Source organism: Anoplopoma fimbria, chromosome 19 (assembly GCF_027596085.1).
Source record: "Anoplopoma fimbria isolate UVic2021 breed Golden Eagle Sablefish chromosome 19, Afim_UVic_2022, whole genome shotgun sequence".
Lineage (NCBI taxonomy): Eukaryota > Metazoa > Chordata > Actinopteri > Perciformes > Anoplopomatidae > Anoplopoma > Anoplopoma fimbria.
Window position 1 is genome coordinate 5,039,538 of NC_072467.1, and position 17,427 is coordinate 5,056,964.

The following is a 17,427-nucleotide window of genomic DNA, read 5'->3' on the forward strand; positions in this document are numbered from 1 at the left end:
TTTTTCCTGAAATGAAGCGCAGGTTTTATTGTGAAGTGTGTGACTGAAATTAGAATCAAGCAAATATGTTGGAACTTAACTCTAAACTATTTTAACATTGACTTTACCCAACGTGTATACCATAATACATGGGCTAGGTTTTTCTTTTTGTGTGTGTGTGTGTGCGCGTGATTTTATTTTATTTTATTTTTAAATGTCATGCATCTCAAACGGCACTTTGACTCATCCATTAACTGTAGATCAGGTTAGAGCGCAGTAGTGATGTTTCCAAGCATTCCATTCCTCTTGGGGAGTTTAAGAGCACATGATGTTGCGGAACAGTAATGCCTCTTAAAGCCATACCAACACAGAAAGCCAACCTGTGACTTCAGTTTCATGAATGTAAATTTTACCTCATGGTGTGGACATAGAGCTTGCTCTACATCTAACATCGGACCAATTACAGTTTTAGAGAACATATATTTTGAGGCAGAGAGGGGGGGGCAGGGTGGCACCAACTGTCATTTGTATCACTGTACATTTGTCAGATTGTTTTGTCTTGGATTGTGGTGTAATTTCATGTTTTTCACGTCCAGTTGTTTTGATTTTGAGCAATCCAGGATGCTCAGTCTGACTCTTCAAAAAGCCACTTCCACCTGAAAAAAAAAACCATGTGAAACATTAATTTAATGGTGGTGAAGATAGCACACACACCTTTACAAAATATCAGTTTTGTCCTTAAGTCATGTAAATGAATATCCATGTATATTTAAATGTGAAATATACTGCAGGGGTATCTTGAACTTCAATTGTGATGCTTTCAACAGAACTTTGTGTGCCTTGATAACTTAACTGTTACTCTGTTGTGTTTACTGGTGTCCCTTTCGTGTCATTGCCATTTGGCTCCTCGTCCTTTTTATTCTCTAGGGACTGTTGAACATCAGTGAATTATTATTTCTAAACACAAGCATAACCATAGCCCATACAGATATATTTTAATTGAACATTTTCTCTTTGAAAATGCATTCCAGGATATCGGAGTAAGTACTCTCAACATGATATTGTGCAGCTTCACCAGTGAGTCGTCAACTTGTTTGTAACGTTCTGTTGGAAATGTTTTTCATGCCTCCTGAGATTTGTGTGTGCGTGTGCGTGTGCGTGTGCGTGCGTGTGTGTGTGTGTGAGAGAGAGGTAACAGGGACGAGACCGTGGAGATTGTTATTTTGGAGAGCTTTCTTGTGTTGATGTGCTTGTCAACATTACTATTGTTGCTGTGAAATGCTTGATCAAAAGGAGCAACTATGATAAATTAACTGTTAATTGCCAATAGTGTGAGCCGTATCTCGTGTGTAATCAGTTTGCTCACTTTTTCCTAGTTCGCTTTTTCTATTTCACATTCTCCAACAGTTCTGTTGTATCCGTTCTGTGTAGCTTGAGCTTTAGTATCTGGCCTTAAGACCCTGCAGACGGGATAAAGGTCAAACCCAGTGTGTTATCATACATCTGAACTATTATTAACATGTACTTTGCCTTGGTCTGGACATTTGTATACTCTTCTGTTTATATCTGTAATCCTGCTGCTACATTAAATGAATTAATAAAAATGCAAACGTCTTGATTTCCTCCTTTAATCCCCCCCTTTTCCTTTTAGATACACTGGTTATAATAAGATTTACAGGTTTTTTTTATATTAATCTTTTTAAGCAAATATTGCATTCAAGAAAAAGTTACACATTGCACTCTTATCCTCACAATTAATGTTTTAAATGAATGCTCTGCAGCTATGACAAATCTGGCTTTAGGTGTTTTGTATTAACACAAATACATTACAAACATCAGAAAAACTTCTTCGTCATAGTTTACTAGTTCTTCTGTGTAAAATCTGTTGGAAGAAGGATAACGGATCCTCGGGGTCAAAAACAACATCAAACTCAGGTTTCCTCCTGAGAGCAATGGCAGCAACCAGTATGGCGAACATGGCAGTGAGGCCCCATATGTGATACTGGCGTCCTGAATCGGGGTCCACGAAATAAAAAGAGTGCAGCAACTTCATCGTCCCAGCAGCACCGTGAGAGGCATAGTGGTCCTTGTCACTGGTGAAGAAGTCCAGAGGGACCGTGAACACGGCGCTGACCTCGGCTGGGTTTGGACAGGGACGAAATGACTCGTCTATGAAGCCAACCACGGGGGTCACCAACAGACCACTCTGATTTAAAAAAAGAGATAAAGACGGGACGGGGATGACACGTGATGGAGAGAAGGACCCAAAGCAGCTGAAGAATCATTTCACTGTCCTACCTTATTGATGATGGGGACCAATCTACAGACCACCTGCACGTCTGAAGCTGGTAGACCTATCTCCTCCTCGGCCTCTCTCAGGGCCGTGTCCACATCATCTCCATCACTGGGGTCTCTCTTCCCGCCGGGGAAACACACCTCTCCAGCACTGGTCCGAAGCTGCACAGACACACAAGTCAGTCAGGAGTTGGGTCAGAGACCGGGCAGGGGCGCCGCTAGGGATTTTGGGCCCCATGAAAAGAATCTTTACAGGGCCCCCAACACAGCGGACTGAACCATTTTACGTTAGAGGGGGGGGGCCCTGCAGGGGTTGATGCTTCCAAAACAAATAAAGGAATTGTTACCAGGACATGGAAAATAAAACATGTGTGATTATATGTTAGTTAATAACTTAGTGTCATTATTTTTTCTGTATTATAATTTCATCATCATTAGGGGCCTCTCTGGGCCCCCCTCCATCATGGGCCCCTAGAATCCGTCTCCTTTACCCCCCCTTTTCGGCGCCCCTGCTCACACCACTGGAGTTACCTCTGTTGACCTCAGGGTCATCAGGGCGCACAGCTCCCCGTCCTTCACCATCAGCGGGACCAGCACCGAGGCTCTGGGCAGCACCGGGACAGAGGCGAACCTGTTCCCGATGTCAGACTGCTTTAAGGTGGCTATCGTCTCCTCTTTCATTTGCATTGTAGCTGCTCGGTTCAAAAGCACGACTGCGTTGACCGGTCACGATGCAGCAGGGCTATGAATATATGAATATATGAATATCTGGTTTATCATAAAACAGACTCGACGTAAGAACGCGGACTATGAACTGCCCGTATCACACGTTAACGTCAGTGCACCTACACGTACAACGTGGACGAGCCTGACGGACACAACCAAAACAAACACCTAGGATGACGTCATTGTGTGCGACGAGCTTCCTTGGTAGCCACATCCAGCCGGTTAGCTGTCTGCACACTGATGGATATTATACATTGGCTTCAAAGAAATAAATATAATAAGAACTAATGTGTCATAAATGGGAATGCGAATATAATCACACGAATAGTCAGGGAAATTAATGCTATTTATACCTGGTTATGGCTATAAAGTAGATAGTGTTAGTTTGATTTTTAAAGATGATTATTTATTGGTTCAACGTTGCTCTCTTGTGGGATAAGGTATAAAGTGCAACAAAAAAAAACCCCAACAGGATTCAGAGATTGAATGATATTTATATTGCTGTATACAAGTCATCCATGATAACGTCAGATATGACATAAAAACATACAGTACATTCCAAGTCAATAATTGTATGGCATAATGCTACATCAATGGCATGATGAGAAGGTATGCATTCTAAGTTGAAACAAACACAGTAACTGAAGGATCCTTAGGTTGACAGACAGCACACCGAACAGAAAGCAGTACAGTAGCCGGAAAAGTGGGATTTTTAACTAATGAATGACGTTTTATCGTCTATCTCCAAGATAAAACTGCAATTTACCGGTAAAGTAAACACAAAAGCGAAATAAATAATTTCAAATTTAACAACCAAAATATTCTTAAAACATAATTGATCCCATGTATTCGATAGAGGAGAAATGAAGGGTTCTTTAAGTTATTCACAATCCACAAGTCACATTTTGTGGGTTTTATATGTAGAAAAATAAATAAGATTCAAAACACAGCAAAGTTAAGGAGGGGCATCACAGTGGTCCTAGTCTTGATTTCAGTAATCGCCTCGGCAGCACCTCATCTGCTCATACTTTGTACTTCTCCTTGGCTTGATCATTCAGTATACAGATGTGCTGCGAGAAAAAAAAATAATTAAAAAACAGACAGTGAATTCATGTTCAATGCATTTCCATTTTCCAGGGATTCTACAATTAACCACAAAATAGACATGATGGATTTTAAAATGCAGGCTTTGATTTATCGTGCTTAAACATTTTCCTTTCTATTAAAAAAAAATGGTATAACATTTGAAAGAAGTAAGACATATTTAGCATTTCTTCACCACAGCATCCTCAACTTCAGCCATCGTTAAGGGGTTACATAATTTACACCTGCGCTTTTCATACTTGTCACACATCAAAATGACTGAGAGGGAGAGGGCTTTAAAAGCAGCATCTAGGGAGAAATAAATACCATAAATAACACTGAATTAATAAAATGCTAAAAATATGTATTATTTGTCACTACACTATACATTATAAGCTATACCTTCAGTCATCCCTGATCAATTTACTGTCAAATATGATTGCCACAAATCATTGCAGATAGTGGTGGAACAGGTTAAGGAGAAGTCTTAAGGTTTAAAGAATGAGTGTTAAAAAACATTTGACTTTTTTCTTTGTGTAAGCAGTGGTGTTTCAAGGACACAGTTTAATCGATATAAATCGTGCATGCATTGCCGTTAACTGCATAGATATTTTGTTTGCCAACTGCAAAAAAAAATAATTGTATACTGCAAGAATCAGTACACTGTACATACTGTATACAATCAAAATGTAATCATTGGAACACAGCTATTGTATTACAAGATATCTGTCCTCAAACTGTCTGTACTCAGCCTCATCTGAAGTGATCAAATGCAGCAAACTTACACTGAGGTCTCTGAAGTACTCATTGTAGTCCAAAGCGTAGCCCACCAGAAAGGCATCTGGCACCTCAAAACCAATGTCTGAAATAAGTATACATATACACCATCACAGTGAGTCATAAAGAAAACAAAAACAACTACAGCTTATCAAGTGCAGTGGAAGTAAACCTCCCAAGGTCATCTAAAATTAGATTTACTGTTAATAGAAGCTCTGTGAACCGGCTGTGTGAGGTTGAACTTAAACTGTGTAGTAGGGAGTCATAACGCTTACAGTAACAGCTGTTCCTCAGGGACAATCTTAAAGAGATTATCCAACTCAAACCTAAAAGCATTACATAATCAGGCGGGGGGGGAGTTATCAGGCATGCGTTAGTGCATAAGTGCCAGGCTCGGCTACATTTGAAGTACAATGACGGTTAATCCTGCATGGAAAACACAGCTTACATAACACTTCACCGGTCCTTCACAGAACCCGACACACATGTGAGTGACTGGCATGAAATGAGCACTGTCACACATTACAACACTTCACAGATAACATGTCTTGGTGTGAGGGGAGTAAAGAGGCACTCACAGTCCGGTCTGTACCCTGAACTCCTCGGGGTCCGCTTCACCAGAAGGCTGGAATTACAAACAAACAAAATACAGTACATAAAAAACAAAAGCCCTCAATAAGAAATGAACATGCCAAATAGAATAAGCGGTAGTCACCACAACCGTCTCAGTGCAAGTTTTAATACTGACAGATGGCACAGATTGAACTTAGTACACTTAACAGCACCTTGGCTAAACAAATGCCTGTTCACGGTTCAAGATCAACCCCTTTGTGCAGAGCTTATTTTACATGCATGGATGCAATGTTAGAATCGGGTAAGTGTGGTTGTCTGTTTTTATGCATCAGTGTATATAAAAAGGTATATATAAAAATGTTAATCTATATACAGTACAGTCTAAGTTCACTCGTGAAAACAGTTAATAGAAAGGCATCCAAATTTCCCTGGTTAACGGCACTTTGAGTGCTTCAAACGTAATTATTTAATGCTTTGAGCACCACAAATGAAATACGAAATACTATTCAGCTCTGTTGCACTGCGGTGGCAGCGGAAATGTCCGTGGTAGATTTTACTAAATCTTTGCGAAAAGAGGAAATATCTGGGTAAGTGGGTAAGGTTTTTTTTCCTAAGTGTGTGTGTGTGTGAGTGTGTATTGGGTAAACTCCCCATTTAAGAATTGTATTCACAATAGGCACTTGGCAAGAAACGTATTGGCTGTTGGCTATAATACAGGGCCAACGTCAAAGCATATACAGCAGCTCGATCGACAACCACTATCTTTTCTGCAAGCATCAGAGGAAGCTCACATTGCTTCAACGCATTTCCTGTTTTAACCAGCAATCGAGAATGCATTAGATAAATCGCCTCTAACAGTGCAATGCAGTTAAATTAGTGCGGCAGATTAACTCTTAAGCTGCTCCCTCTCTCCATCACGTCACATCTCTAATGCAGTCCTAAAGGAGCGAGTCCATTAGCTAAGAGCATTGTTATATGCACTCTCTGTGCAGACATACCAGCCAGTTACAGTGGAGGTCTGCTGTTCAGCCTTGTGGACTGTAAACTGGGTCCGATGGTGCCTACCTCACAACTTTAACCATCTTGGGTTTGCATTCACTCAGCAGGGAGAGTAGCGTCTGCATCGTCCTCCCCGTCTCCACAATATCCTTTTTATAAAGCAGGACACGAGAAGAGTGGTCACATTAAAGCGGAGGCATAAACTAAAGGTAGCATTACTTAAAACATGACATTTATACCACTCGTGTACAACAGACCTTGGCGTTATATCCAATTACTTTTACTCTAAAATGATGTCCGAGTTTTCATTTGAAAAAAGATGAACAAATGCAATTGGAATGTAAATCATTACAAAGGTTGGGAAACATGACAATGTATATCGTGAGATGATGCGATATTGTCAACTATATAAAGAGATTATTCCATTCTGTTTAAGCCAAGGTATTTATATTATGGGGAGCATTATCAGTAAGCAGTATTTATGTATGGAAATATTGGATTGTAATGTAATTTACAATATAGTATAAAGTGATATCACAATACAAATGTACATAAACTCCTGTATTCATACATTTTAAAACATAACATAGAATAAAAAAAGAAACCACTTACCTCCACAATCAAAACATTCTGCAGAAAAACAAATGAAAGGATAGTTAATGAAGTAAACAAGCATACTAGAATGTGTAGATGAAGTATTTTTGACTGATAAACTCCAGTGGACCAACCTTGCCTGAGAGACTGGACAGCTCGTCCCCTCCTATGACTTTGACGCTGTTTGTTGACTTGTCGTTCTAGAGGAAATAAAGAGGAGACAACAATATATATATATATATATATATATATATATATATCTCAGTGTTAATACTAATTCAGTTAGATGAACCGTGTCACAAGAAAAATCATCACCACAAACATAAATGACATTTTCTAAACATCTGTACATTGCATTCAGTATCTCCACTTTGAATACTGATGAACCCATTTCTGAAGAAAAATCATCACCACAAACATAAATGACATTTTTTAAACATCTGTACATTGCATTCAGTATCTCCACTTTGAATACTGCAGTGGCCCATTTCTGATTGAAGAAGATTGTTCCCATGTCACACACACACACACACACACACACACACACACACACACCTCACATTAAGTGGTTTCTGTAAATTAAATGAGAAAAGGCAGCTTACACAGTAGCTCTTCACCCTAATGAAATCCACTGTCAGGGGGACTGATTGATCGCTGTTCTGGTTCAGTGCTTTAATGTAGTCCAGGAGGTCTGCGAAGAATTTGTAGCCTCCCTTTAGCACACACAGAGCCACGATGTGGTGGCCCCCCATGTCCCGCATTATATCGCGGGCCAGACGCTCTGTCCTGGAGCAGAGAGCAAAGGCAGAGAGTTCAAATGAATGCAGTGGTGAATGCAGTTTTGGTTCTTACTGACAGGGAGGATTCGCTTTACATGATATTGCACTTATACATAATTGCTTAGAATGCATTTCACAGCACTGCACTGCACTGCACAGCACATTTAACCCCCGCCTCTCCCAAATCCACATTCAAATGCACTTCAGGATGTGGGCTACAGTGATTTGTCAAACAAATACAGGTACACTGCTGTGATAGCACAGAGCAGTGTGCCTGTGGGGGGGTCAGGGGAAAGTGCAACGGGAAGAGACAGAAACAGATGACTTGACAGAATTAGGAGTCATTTTTTTTTTTTCCCAGTGTGTGGTGCTGGTTGACTTACCTGTCCATGATGAGTCCATGCGGGATGATCACCCTTTCCAGATCGTTCTCGTAATGCCTGGGGACACAGAACAGGTCCAGCTCGTAGCCTTTCTCATCATCAGCAATCTGTGGAAAACAACAACAAGCCTCCTCTTCACAACTGTTATGCTGCTCATTCTGTACACATGACATCTATTGCATTCTGTCCATCCTGGGAGAAGGATCCCTCCTCTGTCGTTCTCCCAGAGGTTTCTTCCTATTTTCTCCCTGTTAAAGGGGTTTTTAGGGGAGTTTTTCCTGTGAATGTGAGGGAAGGACAGAGGATGTCGCATGTGTACAGATTGTAAAGCCCTCTGAGGCAAAATTGTAATTTGTGATTCTGGGCTATACAAAATAAACTGAATTGAATTGAATTGAACTGGCCGCAGGACGGGTAACGCTGACATTTAAATCACAGAGAAGCGATCCGAGCCTCTCAACCACCTGTTCACCACACACACACACACACACACACACACACACACACACACACACACATGACATGACATAACAGACACGAGACGCTCACGTGGCCGAGCGCACTTAAAACACTTAATCAGCATGTTGATTGGGAACGCTGGAGCTCGTGAAGGCATCACCTGCCGTTGTCACGTGGAAGCAGGCCTCTCCACCACACCCCGACCAAGTGAACGAGTTCCTCAGACACACAAACACACGCTCAGCCTCACCTGCAGATACGAAGCCATGTTTCCGCCCGTCCGGTTCAGTCGCAGCGGTGTGTGCGAGAAGTCATGCTCCGGTCCTGAGGAGGAGGAGGAGGAGGAGGAGGAAGAGGAGGATGATGAGGAGGGCTTGTTGTCTGAAGTCGGCACGAGCTGCTCTCTCCCTCACCTCGAGCGTGCGCGAGCAGCACACGCGACGCTTCTGCCGTTTTAAGAACCCTCTACGTCAGAACCCAGTTTACCGCGTCACTAATCCGGTTTGCCGCACACCACCTGAGTTTAGCTTATGCGCTGTACTGGTCTCCTGTACTGGTCTGCTCTACTGGTCTCCTCTACTGGTCTCCTCTACTGGTCTGCTCTACTGGTCTCCTCTACTGGTCTGCTCTACTGGTCTGCTCTACTGGTCTCCTGTACTGGTCGTTCTGGTTACTGTGGCAGAGAGGAAAGCTCCCCGTGAGCCGTTTGGAGAAGCTGCAGATGACGCAGTTTTAAAAATATAGCGGATGACAGTTCCTGTGTGTGTGTGTGTGTGTGTGTGTGTGTGTGTGTGTGTGTGTGTGTGTGTGTGTAAGCCAATACACTTACCCACTGTTACATCACATGCAGTGGAACTACATCTGGTTTTACTGTACATGTTAATTTTTAAACCATTTTTTATTTCCTTTACTCATGATTGTGTCTTATGTAGTGTGAAGAAGCAATTTGTGTTTTATTGTTCTTTCTTTATTGCAAAGTCAATTTAGTAACTGTTCTGGAGCTGTCAATCATATCACATGATCCTCATCAGCAGACGTCATCCGCCCGGTTGTCAAATTTATTCCATAAACATCTTTAAAACGTCTGATCCATTTCAACTTCAAGCACAACATGCTTTTGCAATCCTGTACTTAATTGTCATACCAATGAAACTGGTTCCTCTCTCTGCTATGAAGTGGTACTGCCACATTTTAGTATTTTCTTACTAAATTTAGCTGTTTTGTTTATATTTTATTAATGTTTTTTTTTTTAATGTAATCTGTCCAAAGCAGGTTCTAAGTAACAAGTTATCCTTATTTTCCTTTCAGTCTGTAATTGGGTAATCTGAGCATCATTGAGTTCATAATGCCTTGTGGGGATTCACACACACACAGACACACACACAACACACTTCCTGTTCACTGCTATGTTTGTGTCAAAAGCGGTCTCTCTCTCTCATAACACCATGATAAAGGTGCTAAACATTATCAGTCCATCTGCCTATAGGCATGTCCATTATACAACAATTACCCTCAGTTTTTACATTTAGAATGATAAAACAGGAACAGTGAAAACTGCGAAAACAACCAATTCTTAATATGATCCCAATTTAATGAGTGAAACAACATTTTTTTTTTTCCATATTACAAAAAAAGCAACCCCAGGAGTTATACAAACACCAGGAGCATGGCAACTATGAAAACAGAATAAACATGTTTCCATAGTTCAGAACACCAAAGACGCAAACATCATCATCTCTGTACGATAATAACAGTCTTTATGAGTGCCACTTGCGACCATGAGGCCAAATCTCAAATGACACAATTCCCCATATAGAGTCCTACTTTTAGCCTGAGACCCACATACAGAGCTTTGACCGTGGGCAGAAAGTAGAGCACCATCCAGATGAATATGGCATGATTTGAGAGAAGACCTTAAAGGGAGGGCACTCATTTTTTCTTCTTCTCATCTTTCTTGGCACCATCAGCTTTTTCCTTCTCCTTGTCTTTGTCCTTATCATCTTTTTTCTCTTTGTCATCTTTCTTCTCTTTCTTGCCTTCTTCCTTCTCCTGTCCTTCCTTTTTTTCTGCGTCACGGTTGGAAATCTTGTTGTTGATCAGGTTGTGAAGAGCCACCACAGAGCGTATGAGTGAGGCCAGGTACACCACCAGCATCTGGTCGTTGGTCTTAAGGTAGAAGGCTTTTGTGAACTCCTGCAATGACAGAAACATAATATTTAAGAACACAAAACCTTGTCTAAAGCAAAACAACAACACACATCATGTCCATAAGATATCAACAAGGATCTGGTAGCCATATATAAATTGAAATTAGAGGCATACTGACTTCAGTTATGCAATTTTACGCGGGGATGCTAAAACCATTTGACCAAAAGGTGTTAAGGATGAAAAGAAACCAAAAGGTGATCAAATGCAGCACTGGTGGTTGAGTGTTTTATCAATCAACTCAAGAAAACGTTTAAAAACAATGTTCATCACAAAATCTAATTTGGAGAAAATCATCACAGTTAACCTCAACCCAAATAAAATACCGCCACCAGTTGACAAAATGTCTTTGCTAGGAACTTCAGTTCATGCTGGTCAACTTTTGAGCACCAATGTGGTGGAGCAGTGCGTCTCTTGCTCAATGTGACTCAGTTTGCCCTCTAGTGGATACAATGAGAAGCTGCTGCTCGGATAGAGGTGAAAGTAAAAAGCTGTAGATCTTGTGTTTTCAGCTAAAAAAAAAAATCCTCTCTACTTTTCTTTGGTTCACTGGTTGAATTCAAAATTGTGCAATAGTTGTTATTGTGTAATAATCATTAAATGACAAGTGTGCCAATGTTTCAATATAACAAAAATGTATTGGCACAGCTTTAATTCATTGTAAAATTCCAGCTCTTAAATTACCACAACGAAAAAAAACTAAATAAACTAGATATCATTTAGGATTAAAGTGACATTACAATCATTCCAAATCAAAAGACACCAATGTCTTTAGCATGATTACTGTACATATATACAGAGTAAACACCAAATCAAATCAAAAACAACTCACCAGTAGATTTACATCTGGCAGCAAGTTGAAGACATCCTGCAGCTGGTAGATGATCTGGTGATTGATGGGAAGTTTTCCTGCCGTCACTCTCTCCAGGTAAGAGCGGATCTCCAACAGCTTCGAGTTGAGTCCCTTCAGGCCGTGAACCTGATTTGTGATCCGTTGTGACAGAGTGCCAACTGTGGTGTCCTTGATATCTCTGGATATGTAGGGCATGAGTATGAATGTCTTCACATCTTTTCAAGGAGTTTACATTTGTTGATCATTTGTCAGTTTATAATGAGGTAGAAGCAGAGTTGTATCTTTTATACTCTGTAATGTAATCAAAACGATTTACTGTGGTGACTAAAATGGCTTTTACATGATTAACAGTGTAGCAAAGTGAGTGAATCAAAGGTTTGTTTCTTACCTGAGCAGGTGCTCCACGCCCACTTCCTCTGCTTCCTCTGCTCCAATCTCACTGGTGACATGTTCAAATGTCTTGGATGTTGGTGTACCATCCTAGGAGTAGGAAATCACAAGAATGAAGTGTGTTTGCAACTTATAAAAAAAGAAACTCAAAAGAAAAGCCTTAGTAGTGTTTGAAACCAATCGATGTAAAAGTAGGACAACACTACAGTAAAGACGGTCAACTTCCACTGGGAAAACTTTCTAACAACTCGGAGGAAAAAGAGAGAGAGAAAGAGAGAGAACACAGCTCTCTAAAGGCCTTCCAATTTAGTGAGGTTTCCAGTTTACCTTGCAGACAGTTTAAATAGAAAGAGTAGTCATAAAACGTGTTTATTAGTAAATCACCAAACTTGTGTCAAGGTAGCCCTGCATGCACAGTCATCAAACTCACTCAAATGGAAATGTATTATCTAATTTAATAATCCAATAAATCAATGCTCAGCCACAACACTTATACTTCAGTGCAATATGTGATTCACTCACGTCATGAATTTCCTCCACAGAGATGTATGCTTCTGTGGGCAGGCCCAGATCTTTGGGCTTCACATCTATAATGACCAACACCTGGAAGGATAAAAGACCAACACATGAGCGACTTATTCAACATCAGAATAAATATGAGCAGAACAAGGTTATGTAACAACACATCTACATTAAGCAGAGGGAAAAAATGAAGCAGTTACATACCGAATTGGTACAGTACTGCTTGATGAGCTCATTGATGGCAATGTCGTTCTTATGCAACTTGGGTCCTGTGTGGTACCATCCGACTATTCTTTCTCTGGCTGAAAACCAGGGAAGAAAGTTATTCACAAATATAAAATCAGGGCAAAAGCATCACGTAAAACACAACTGAATCGCATAGAGGTAGGCAGTGTATTACCATTAACTTTCTTGAACATGCCATACATGTTCTCCAAGTAGTCATGATCCAGGAACCACACTGAGTCATCCCTGTCATCTTCGTCAAATGGCACTAAAGGAACATTGACAATGAGTTATAGAAGTGACAGAAATTGACTGTGGCAAACTTCAAATAGTGCTGTAGCAGGTAAAGCATGATTTCACAGTAATAAAATATGTCTGATGCATACTAAAATATATATTTTTAAAAGGGGCCCTCCACTGATTTTACACATGATCAGCTTAATTAGACTATGACAAATTGTGGGGGTTTTTCTGTGGTTTTGGAGGGGAGCTTTCTCTGGTCTTACAAATGCTGATGATGTAATTTGGGTTCTCTTTGTTTAGGATTGAAGAATACACATTTATCACAGAAAGCCTACATTACGAAGTAGGTAACATTAAGTCTGAAAAATGTTGGTATTTAACAGACAGGGAGGGTGAAATTAAAGATACTATGGAGTTGTATTATAAGAAGTAAAGGATCCAGTCTTTTAAGAGCGTGTCTTACATTAGTGACTTAAAAAAAGATAAGATAAAAAAAGATAAGATAAAATAAGATAATCCTTTATTAGTCCTGCAGCGGGGAAATTGGCAAAATAAGTACATTTCGGCCACTCCATCAATTTTCTTTTACTGTTCATTACTGAAATCGTTTCTCTCCAGTCTTGCTGTCATCATGTCATCATGTCACTCACCTGCAAAACTATTTGAGACGTCAAGAACTTTTTTGTGCCATGATCCCAGAAGGACACCAACCACTCGTTTCTGGTTGCCAACTTTTCCTATCCTGTAGAGTGAATTGTCAAATGAACAGAACATCTGGTTAGTGGCCCACAGCTTTGTCCATAGAATCAAATACAATATTGATATTATATTTCTATGGCTTTGACAGACCTGAACGCCTCGCATGCTAAATACAGACTGAGTCGTTAGCTAGGTTGCTTGAGTAAGCTAAGCTAAGCTAATGCCAAAACCTTCAAGTCATCCATCGCATCTACACATGTAGACTATACCCTCAGTGTGTGACGTTACGATCCCGCGAGTTTAACCAGTGACGCTAAACAACCGCGACTACTGCTGTTGATTCATTTAACAGTGTAACCCCTTGTTTTCTGACAAACTAAACAGATGTATCTGAGCTAACTAGCTTGCTCATGTCTGCATTGGCTCTCTACGGGGCTCTGACTCAGCAGGGCTAACATTAGCTTAGCTTAGCGGCTACGTTACGCTTCCACACATTTCAGCCTCCAACCCGTTTAAAGGACAACACAACTATTAAACCCACCGACCTGTTAAAGTGATCCACAACGCTGAGCAACACCAGGGGGTGAACAACCACGTTTTCTACCGCTAAATCCGGCATGTTTGCAGTGAAGATGAACAGCTCGCAGCCCACCTCAACACAATGACGGCGACGCTACACTTCCGGTTGCGTCTGACGTCACTTCCGTTTCTCTTGGCAACAGCAGGACGCGGAGGAAGAGTTCTAAGAGTTCTCTCTGTCTCAAACACGGACAACATGGCAGCGACTGAGCACGTAAGTTCACTGTGTTTAGCTTTATTACATGTGTGTCCAGATGTGTTAACTTACCTCTGTTTGTATCAAAGTGTGACAACCAACTCAAAGTGTGATAACCAACTCCCAGTAGATCACATGACACTAAAAACCTCCTAGTTATAATAGTTTCTGACTGTATATATAATATTTCAGTTACTGTGGATTCTTTACTGTTTTTTATTGTTTTTATTGCTCATTTGCTTATTTATAATACTTATTTTGATCTTGGTTTTTTTTACTATGTCTCTTGTTTGCACTATCCTCTATGCTGCTGTAATCCTGTAAATTCAATCTAATAAAGGATTATTTTATTTTATCTTATCTTATCTTATTTTATCTTATTGTTTAACCGAAAACAACCAAATTGCATCAATTATTTTTGCTGTAACTTCAATCACCTTATTGGCACTAGTTAACCATAAGATAACTGGAGTTATATCAATTCAAACATCCTTTAGTGGCTGTTTATTAACTGTTGTTTATTTAGCAGTCTCTGCCAAACGTGGGTCTACATTTCATAAGTGGGTGTTTTGTCAAATGTCTTCCAATGATTTCATTCTGTCCTGCAGGCTGAAGTTGAAGAAACACTGAAGAGGATCGAAGCCCATAAAGGTGTGATTGGCACAATAGTTGTCAATGCAGAAGGTAAGCCAACGAGCATAGTCTACATCTACAGCTCCAGGACAACTGGTAGCCTACAACAAGTTCAAACACTGCCTGTGTGCGTAGCTTTTAAAGTGTGATCTTTTCAGGTATTCCCATCAGAACGACTTTAGATAACTCCACGACGGTTCAGTATGCTGGACTCTTTCGCCACCTCACCATGAAGGCAAGGAGCACAGTGAGGGATATTGACCCTCAGAACGACCTCACCTTCCTCCGTGTTCGCTCCAAGAAACATGAGATCTTAGTTGCACCAGGTGAGTGTGTAGTAGTTACATTTTTATTGTTGACTTAATGATGACCACTGGAACAGACATTTAATATATTAGTCAACAACTGTTACTTAAAAAAGGCTGTACTGTTTCACTACATTTGAATTCCATTTCTTCTCTCTCTTTTATCTGATTCTGCAGAAAACGACTTCCTGCTGATAGTCATCCAAAACCCATGTGAATAGCTTCTGGACATTTCCATGAGAGTCAGCCTTTGTTTTGTCACATGATGGTGGTTTATCCAGGCAAAATATCGTTTTACACTGTGTTACCTTATGTTACAGCATAATCCCTATTTTCCTATTTGAAACTCAAGTATGTTGCCTTAATCTACATGATGCATTGGTTTTACTTTATGTATCCCTGTTTCTTTCAATGTTCTTTTTGTGTTGATATTGAATATGTCAGTAAAATTAAGCTGGTGGTGATCGTACAATATTTACTTAATCATCCCTGTTCATTCTGATGGGTGACAAATGCAATGAAAACCCTGAATAAATACGAGGAGAAACATAACTAATGCAGATGCTTCCACAAAGACACACAATTAAGAAGTTAACTATAATGTATAAAGATGTATTACAATGCTGAGCTAGCTTTGATTGGGGCTTTTATCAAGATAAGATAAGATAAAATAAGATAAGATAAGATAATCCTTTATTAGTCCCGCAGCGGAGAAATTTACAGGATTACAGCAGCAAAGAGGATAGTGCAAAACAAGAGACATAGTAAATAAAAATAAAAATAAAAACACAAGATCAAAATAAGTATTATAAATAAGCAAATGAGCAATAAAAACAGTAAAAAACAGTAAGAACAGTAGAGATCCACAGTAAAAATATATAAAAATATATATACAGACAGAAATTATTATAAATGTTGTATTGCACAGTGTATTAATGTATTAGTGTATTAGTGTCATGTGGTCTGCTGGGAGCAGAGCTGGTTGTGCAGCCTGACAGCAGCAGGAAGGAAGGACCTGCGGTACCTCTCCTTCACACACCGGGGGTGAAGCAGCCGGTGGCTGAAGGAGCTGCACAGAGCTGCCAGGGTGTCCTGCATGGGGTGAGAGGTGTTGTTCATCAGGGATGATAGCTTGGCCATCATCCTCCTGTCTCCCACCACCTCCACCGTATCCAGTGGACACCCCAGCACACTGCTGGTCTTCCTGACAAGTTTATTTAGTCTCTTCCTGTCGGCTGCTGAGATGCTGCTGCTCCAGCAGACCACTGCATAAAAAATGGCTGATGCCACCACAGAGTCAAAGAAGGTCCTCAGGAGTGCTCCCTGCACTCCAAAGGACCTCAGTCTCCTCAGCAGATACAGTCTGCTCTGACCCTTTTTGTATAGTGCGTTAGTGTGATCCAGTCCAGTCCAGTTTATTGTTCAAGTGAACACCCAGGTACTTGTAAGATTTCACAATCTCAATGTCCAGTCCCTGGATGTTCACTGGTTCCGGAGGACAGTGTTTACCCCGGCGGAAGTCCACCACCAGCTCTTTGGTTTTACCAGAGTTGATCTGGAGGCGGTTCCGCTGGCACCATCCGATGAAGTCCTGGTTCCAGATGGCAAGAGGAAAATATCTAAGTGCTTAAAAAAAGAGATCATTATTGGACTACTGCAGCTTTAGTCACAAAAGACTACTCAGTTGATTTAAGCTGAGCAATCCTTGTGACTGGGCAGGAATAGTGACTAAAGAGCACATGCCTGAATGCTTGACCCAGTAGGGGGTGCTATGGTTACGTTTTCTTGGCATGGTTGGAAACCACTTGTCCCCTTAGAGACGAGGGTCCCTGGAAATCAACACAAGGTGACTGTAACTGACACTTTTATCCGGTGGTGGAAGGAGCATGCTGTGCAATGCAATTTTTCCATGTAACAACCATTGTGTTTA

At 40.6% G+C, this 17,427-nt stretch overlaps 4 protein-coding genes across 5 annotated transcripts; 1 reads left to right on the forward strand and 3 right to left on the reverse strand.

The window, feature by feature from the left end:
- Window positions 1-1,621: 1,621 nt before the first annotated feature.
- nudt7 (nudix (nucleoside diphosphate linked moiety X)-type motif 7) lies at window positions 1,622-3,159 on the reverse strand. Its single transcript, XM_054620608.1, has 3 exons — window positions 2,806-3,159; window positions 2,278-2,436; window positions 1,622-2,185 (listed from the first exon to the last, which is right to left on the reverse strand). The coding sequence occupies exons 1-3, from the start codon at window positions 2,959-2,961 to the stop codon at window positions 1,832-1,834; spliced, it is 669 nt and encodes a 222-aa protein (XP_054476583.1). The 5' UTR covers window positions 2,962-3,159; the 3' UTR covers window positions 1,622-1,831.
- A 299-nt stretch (window positions 3,160-3,458) lies between these two features.
- On the reverse strand, window positions 3,459-9,304 carry hprt1l (hypoxanthine phosphoribosyltransferase 1, like). Of its 2 annotated transcripts, XM_054619358.1 has the most exons (10): window positions 9,061-9,304; window positions 8,898-8,971; window positions 8,189-8,295; window positions 7,629-7,812; window positions 7,161-7,226; window positions 7,045-7,062; window positions 6,499-6,581; window positions 5,439-5,485; window positions 4,869-4,945; window positions 3,459-4,070 (listed from the first exon to the last, which is right to left on the reverse strand). In XM_054619358.1, the coding sequence occupies exons 2-10, from the start codon at window positions 8,913-8,915 to the stop codon at window positions 4,023-4,025; spliced, it is 648 nt and encodes a 215-aa protein (XP_054475333.1). In that variant the 5' UTR covers window positions 8,916-8,971; window positions 9,061-9,304; the 3' UTR covers window positions 3,459-4,022. The 2 variants fall into 2 exon arrangements, with proteins under 2 accessions (XP_054475333.1, XP_054475332.1); XM_054619357.1 differs by having other exon boundaries at window positions 8,898-9,304.
- A 920-nt stretch (window positions 9,305-10,224) lies between these two features.
- Window positions 10,225-14,493, reverse strand: psmd7 (proteasome 26S subunit, non-ATPase 7). Its single transcript, XM_054619365.1, has 8 exons — window positions 14,330-14,493; window positions 13,736-13,827; window positions 13,018-13,110; window positions 12,822-12,919; window positions 12,618-12,698; window positions 12,094-12,185; window positions 11,685-11,883; window positions 10,225-10,840 (listed from the first exon to the last, which is right to left on the reverse strand). The coding sequence occupies exons 1-8, from the start codon at window positions 14,401-14,403 to the stop codon at window positions 10,577-10,579; spliced, it is 993 nt and encodes a 330-aa protein (XP_054475340.1). The 5' UTR covers window positions 14,404-14,493; the 3' UTR covers window positions 10,225-10,576.
- On the forward strand, window positions 14,446-16,032 carry LOC129107811 (dynein light chain roadblock-type 2). Its single transcript, XM_054619367.1, has 4 exons — window positions 14,446-14,577; window positions 15,168-15,243; window positions 15,351-15,518; window positions 15,675-16,032. The coding sequence occupies exons 1-4, from the start codon at window positions 14,446-14,448 to the stop codon at window positions 15,716-15,718; spliced, it is 420 nt and encodes a 139-aa protein (XP_054475342.1). The 3' UTR covers window positions 15,719-16,032.
- The last annotated feature ends 1,395 nt before the right edge of the window (window positions 16,033-17,427 follow it).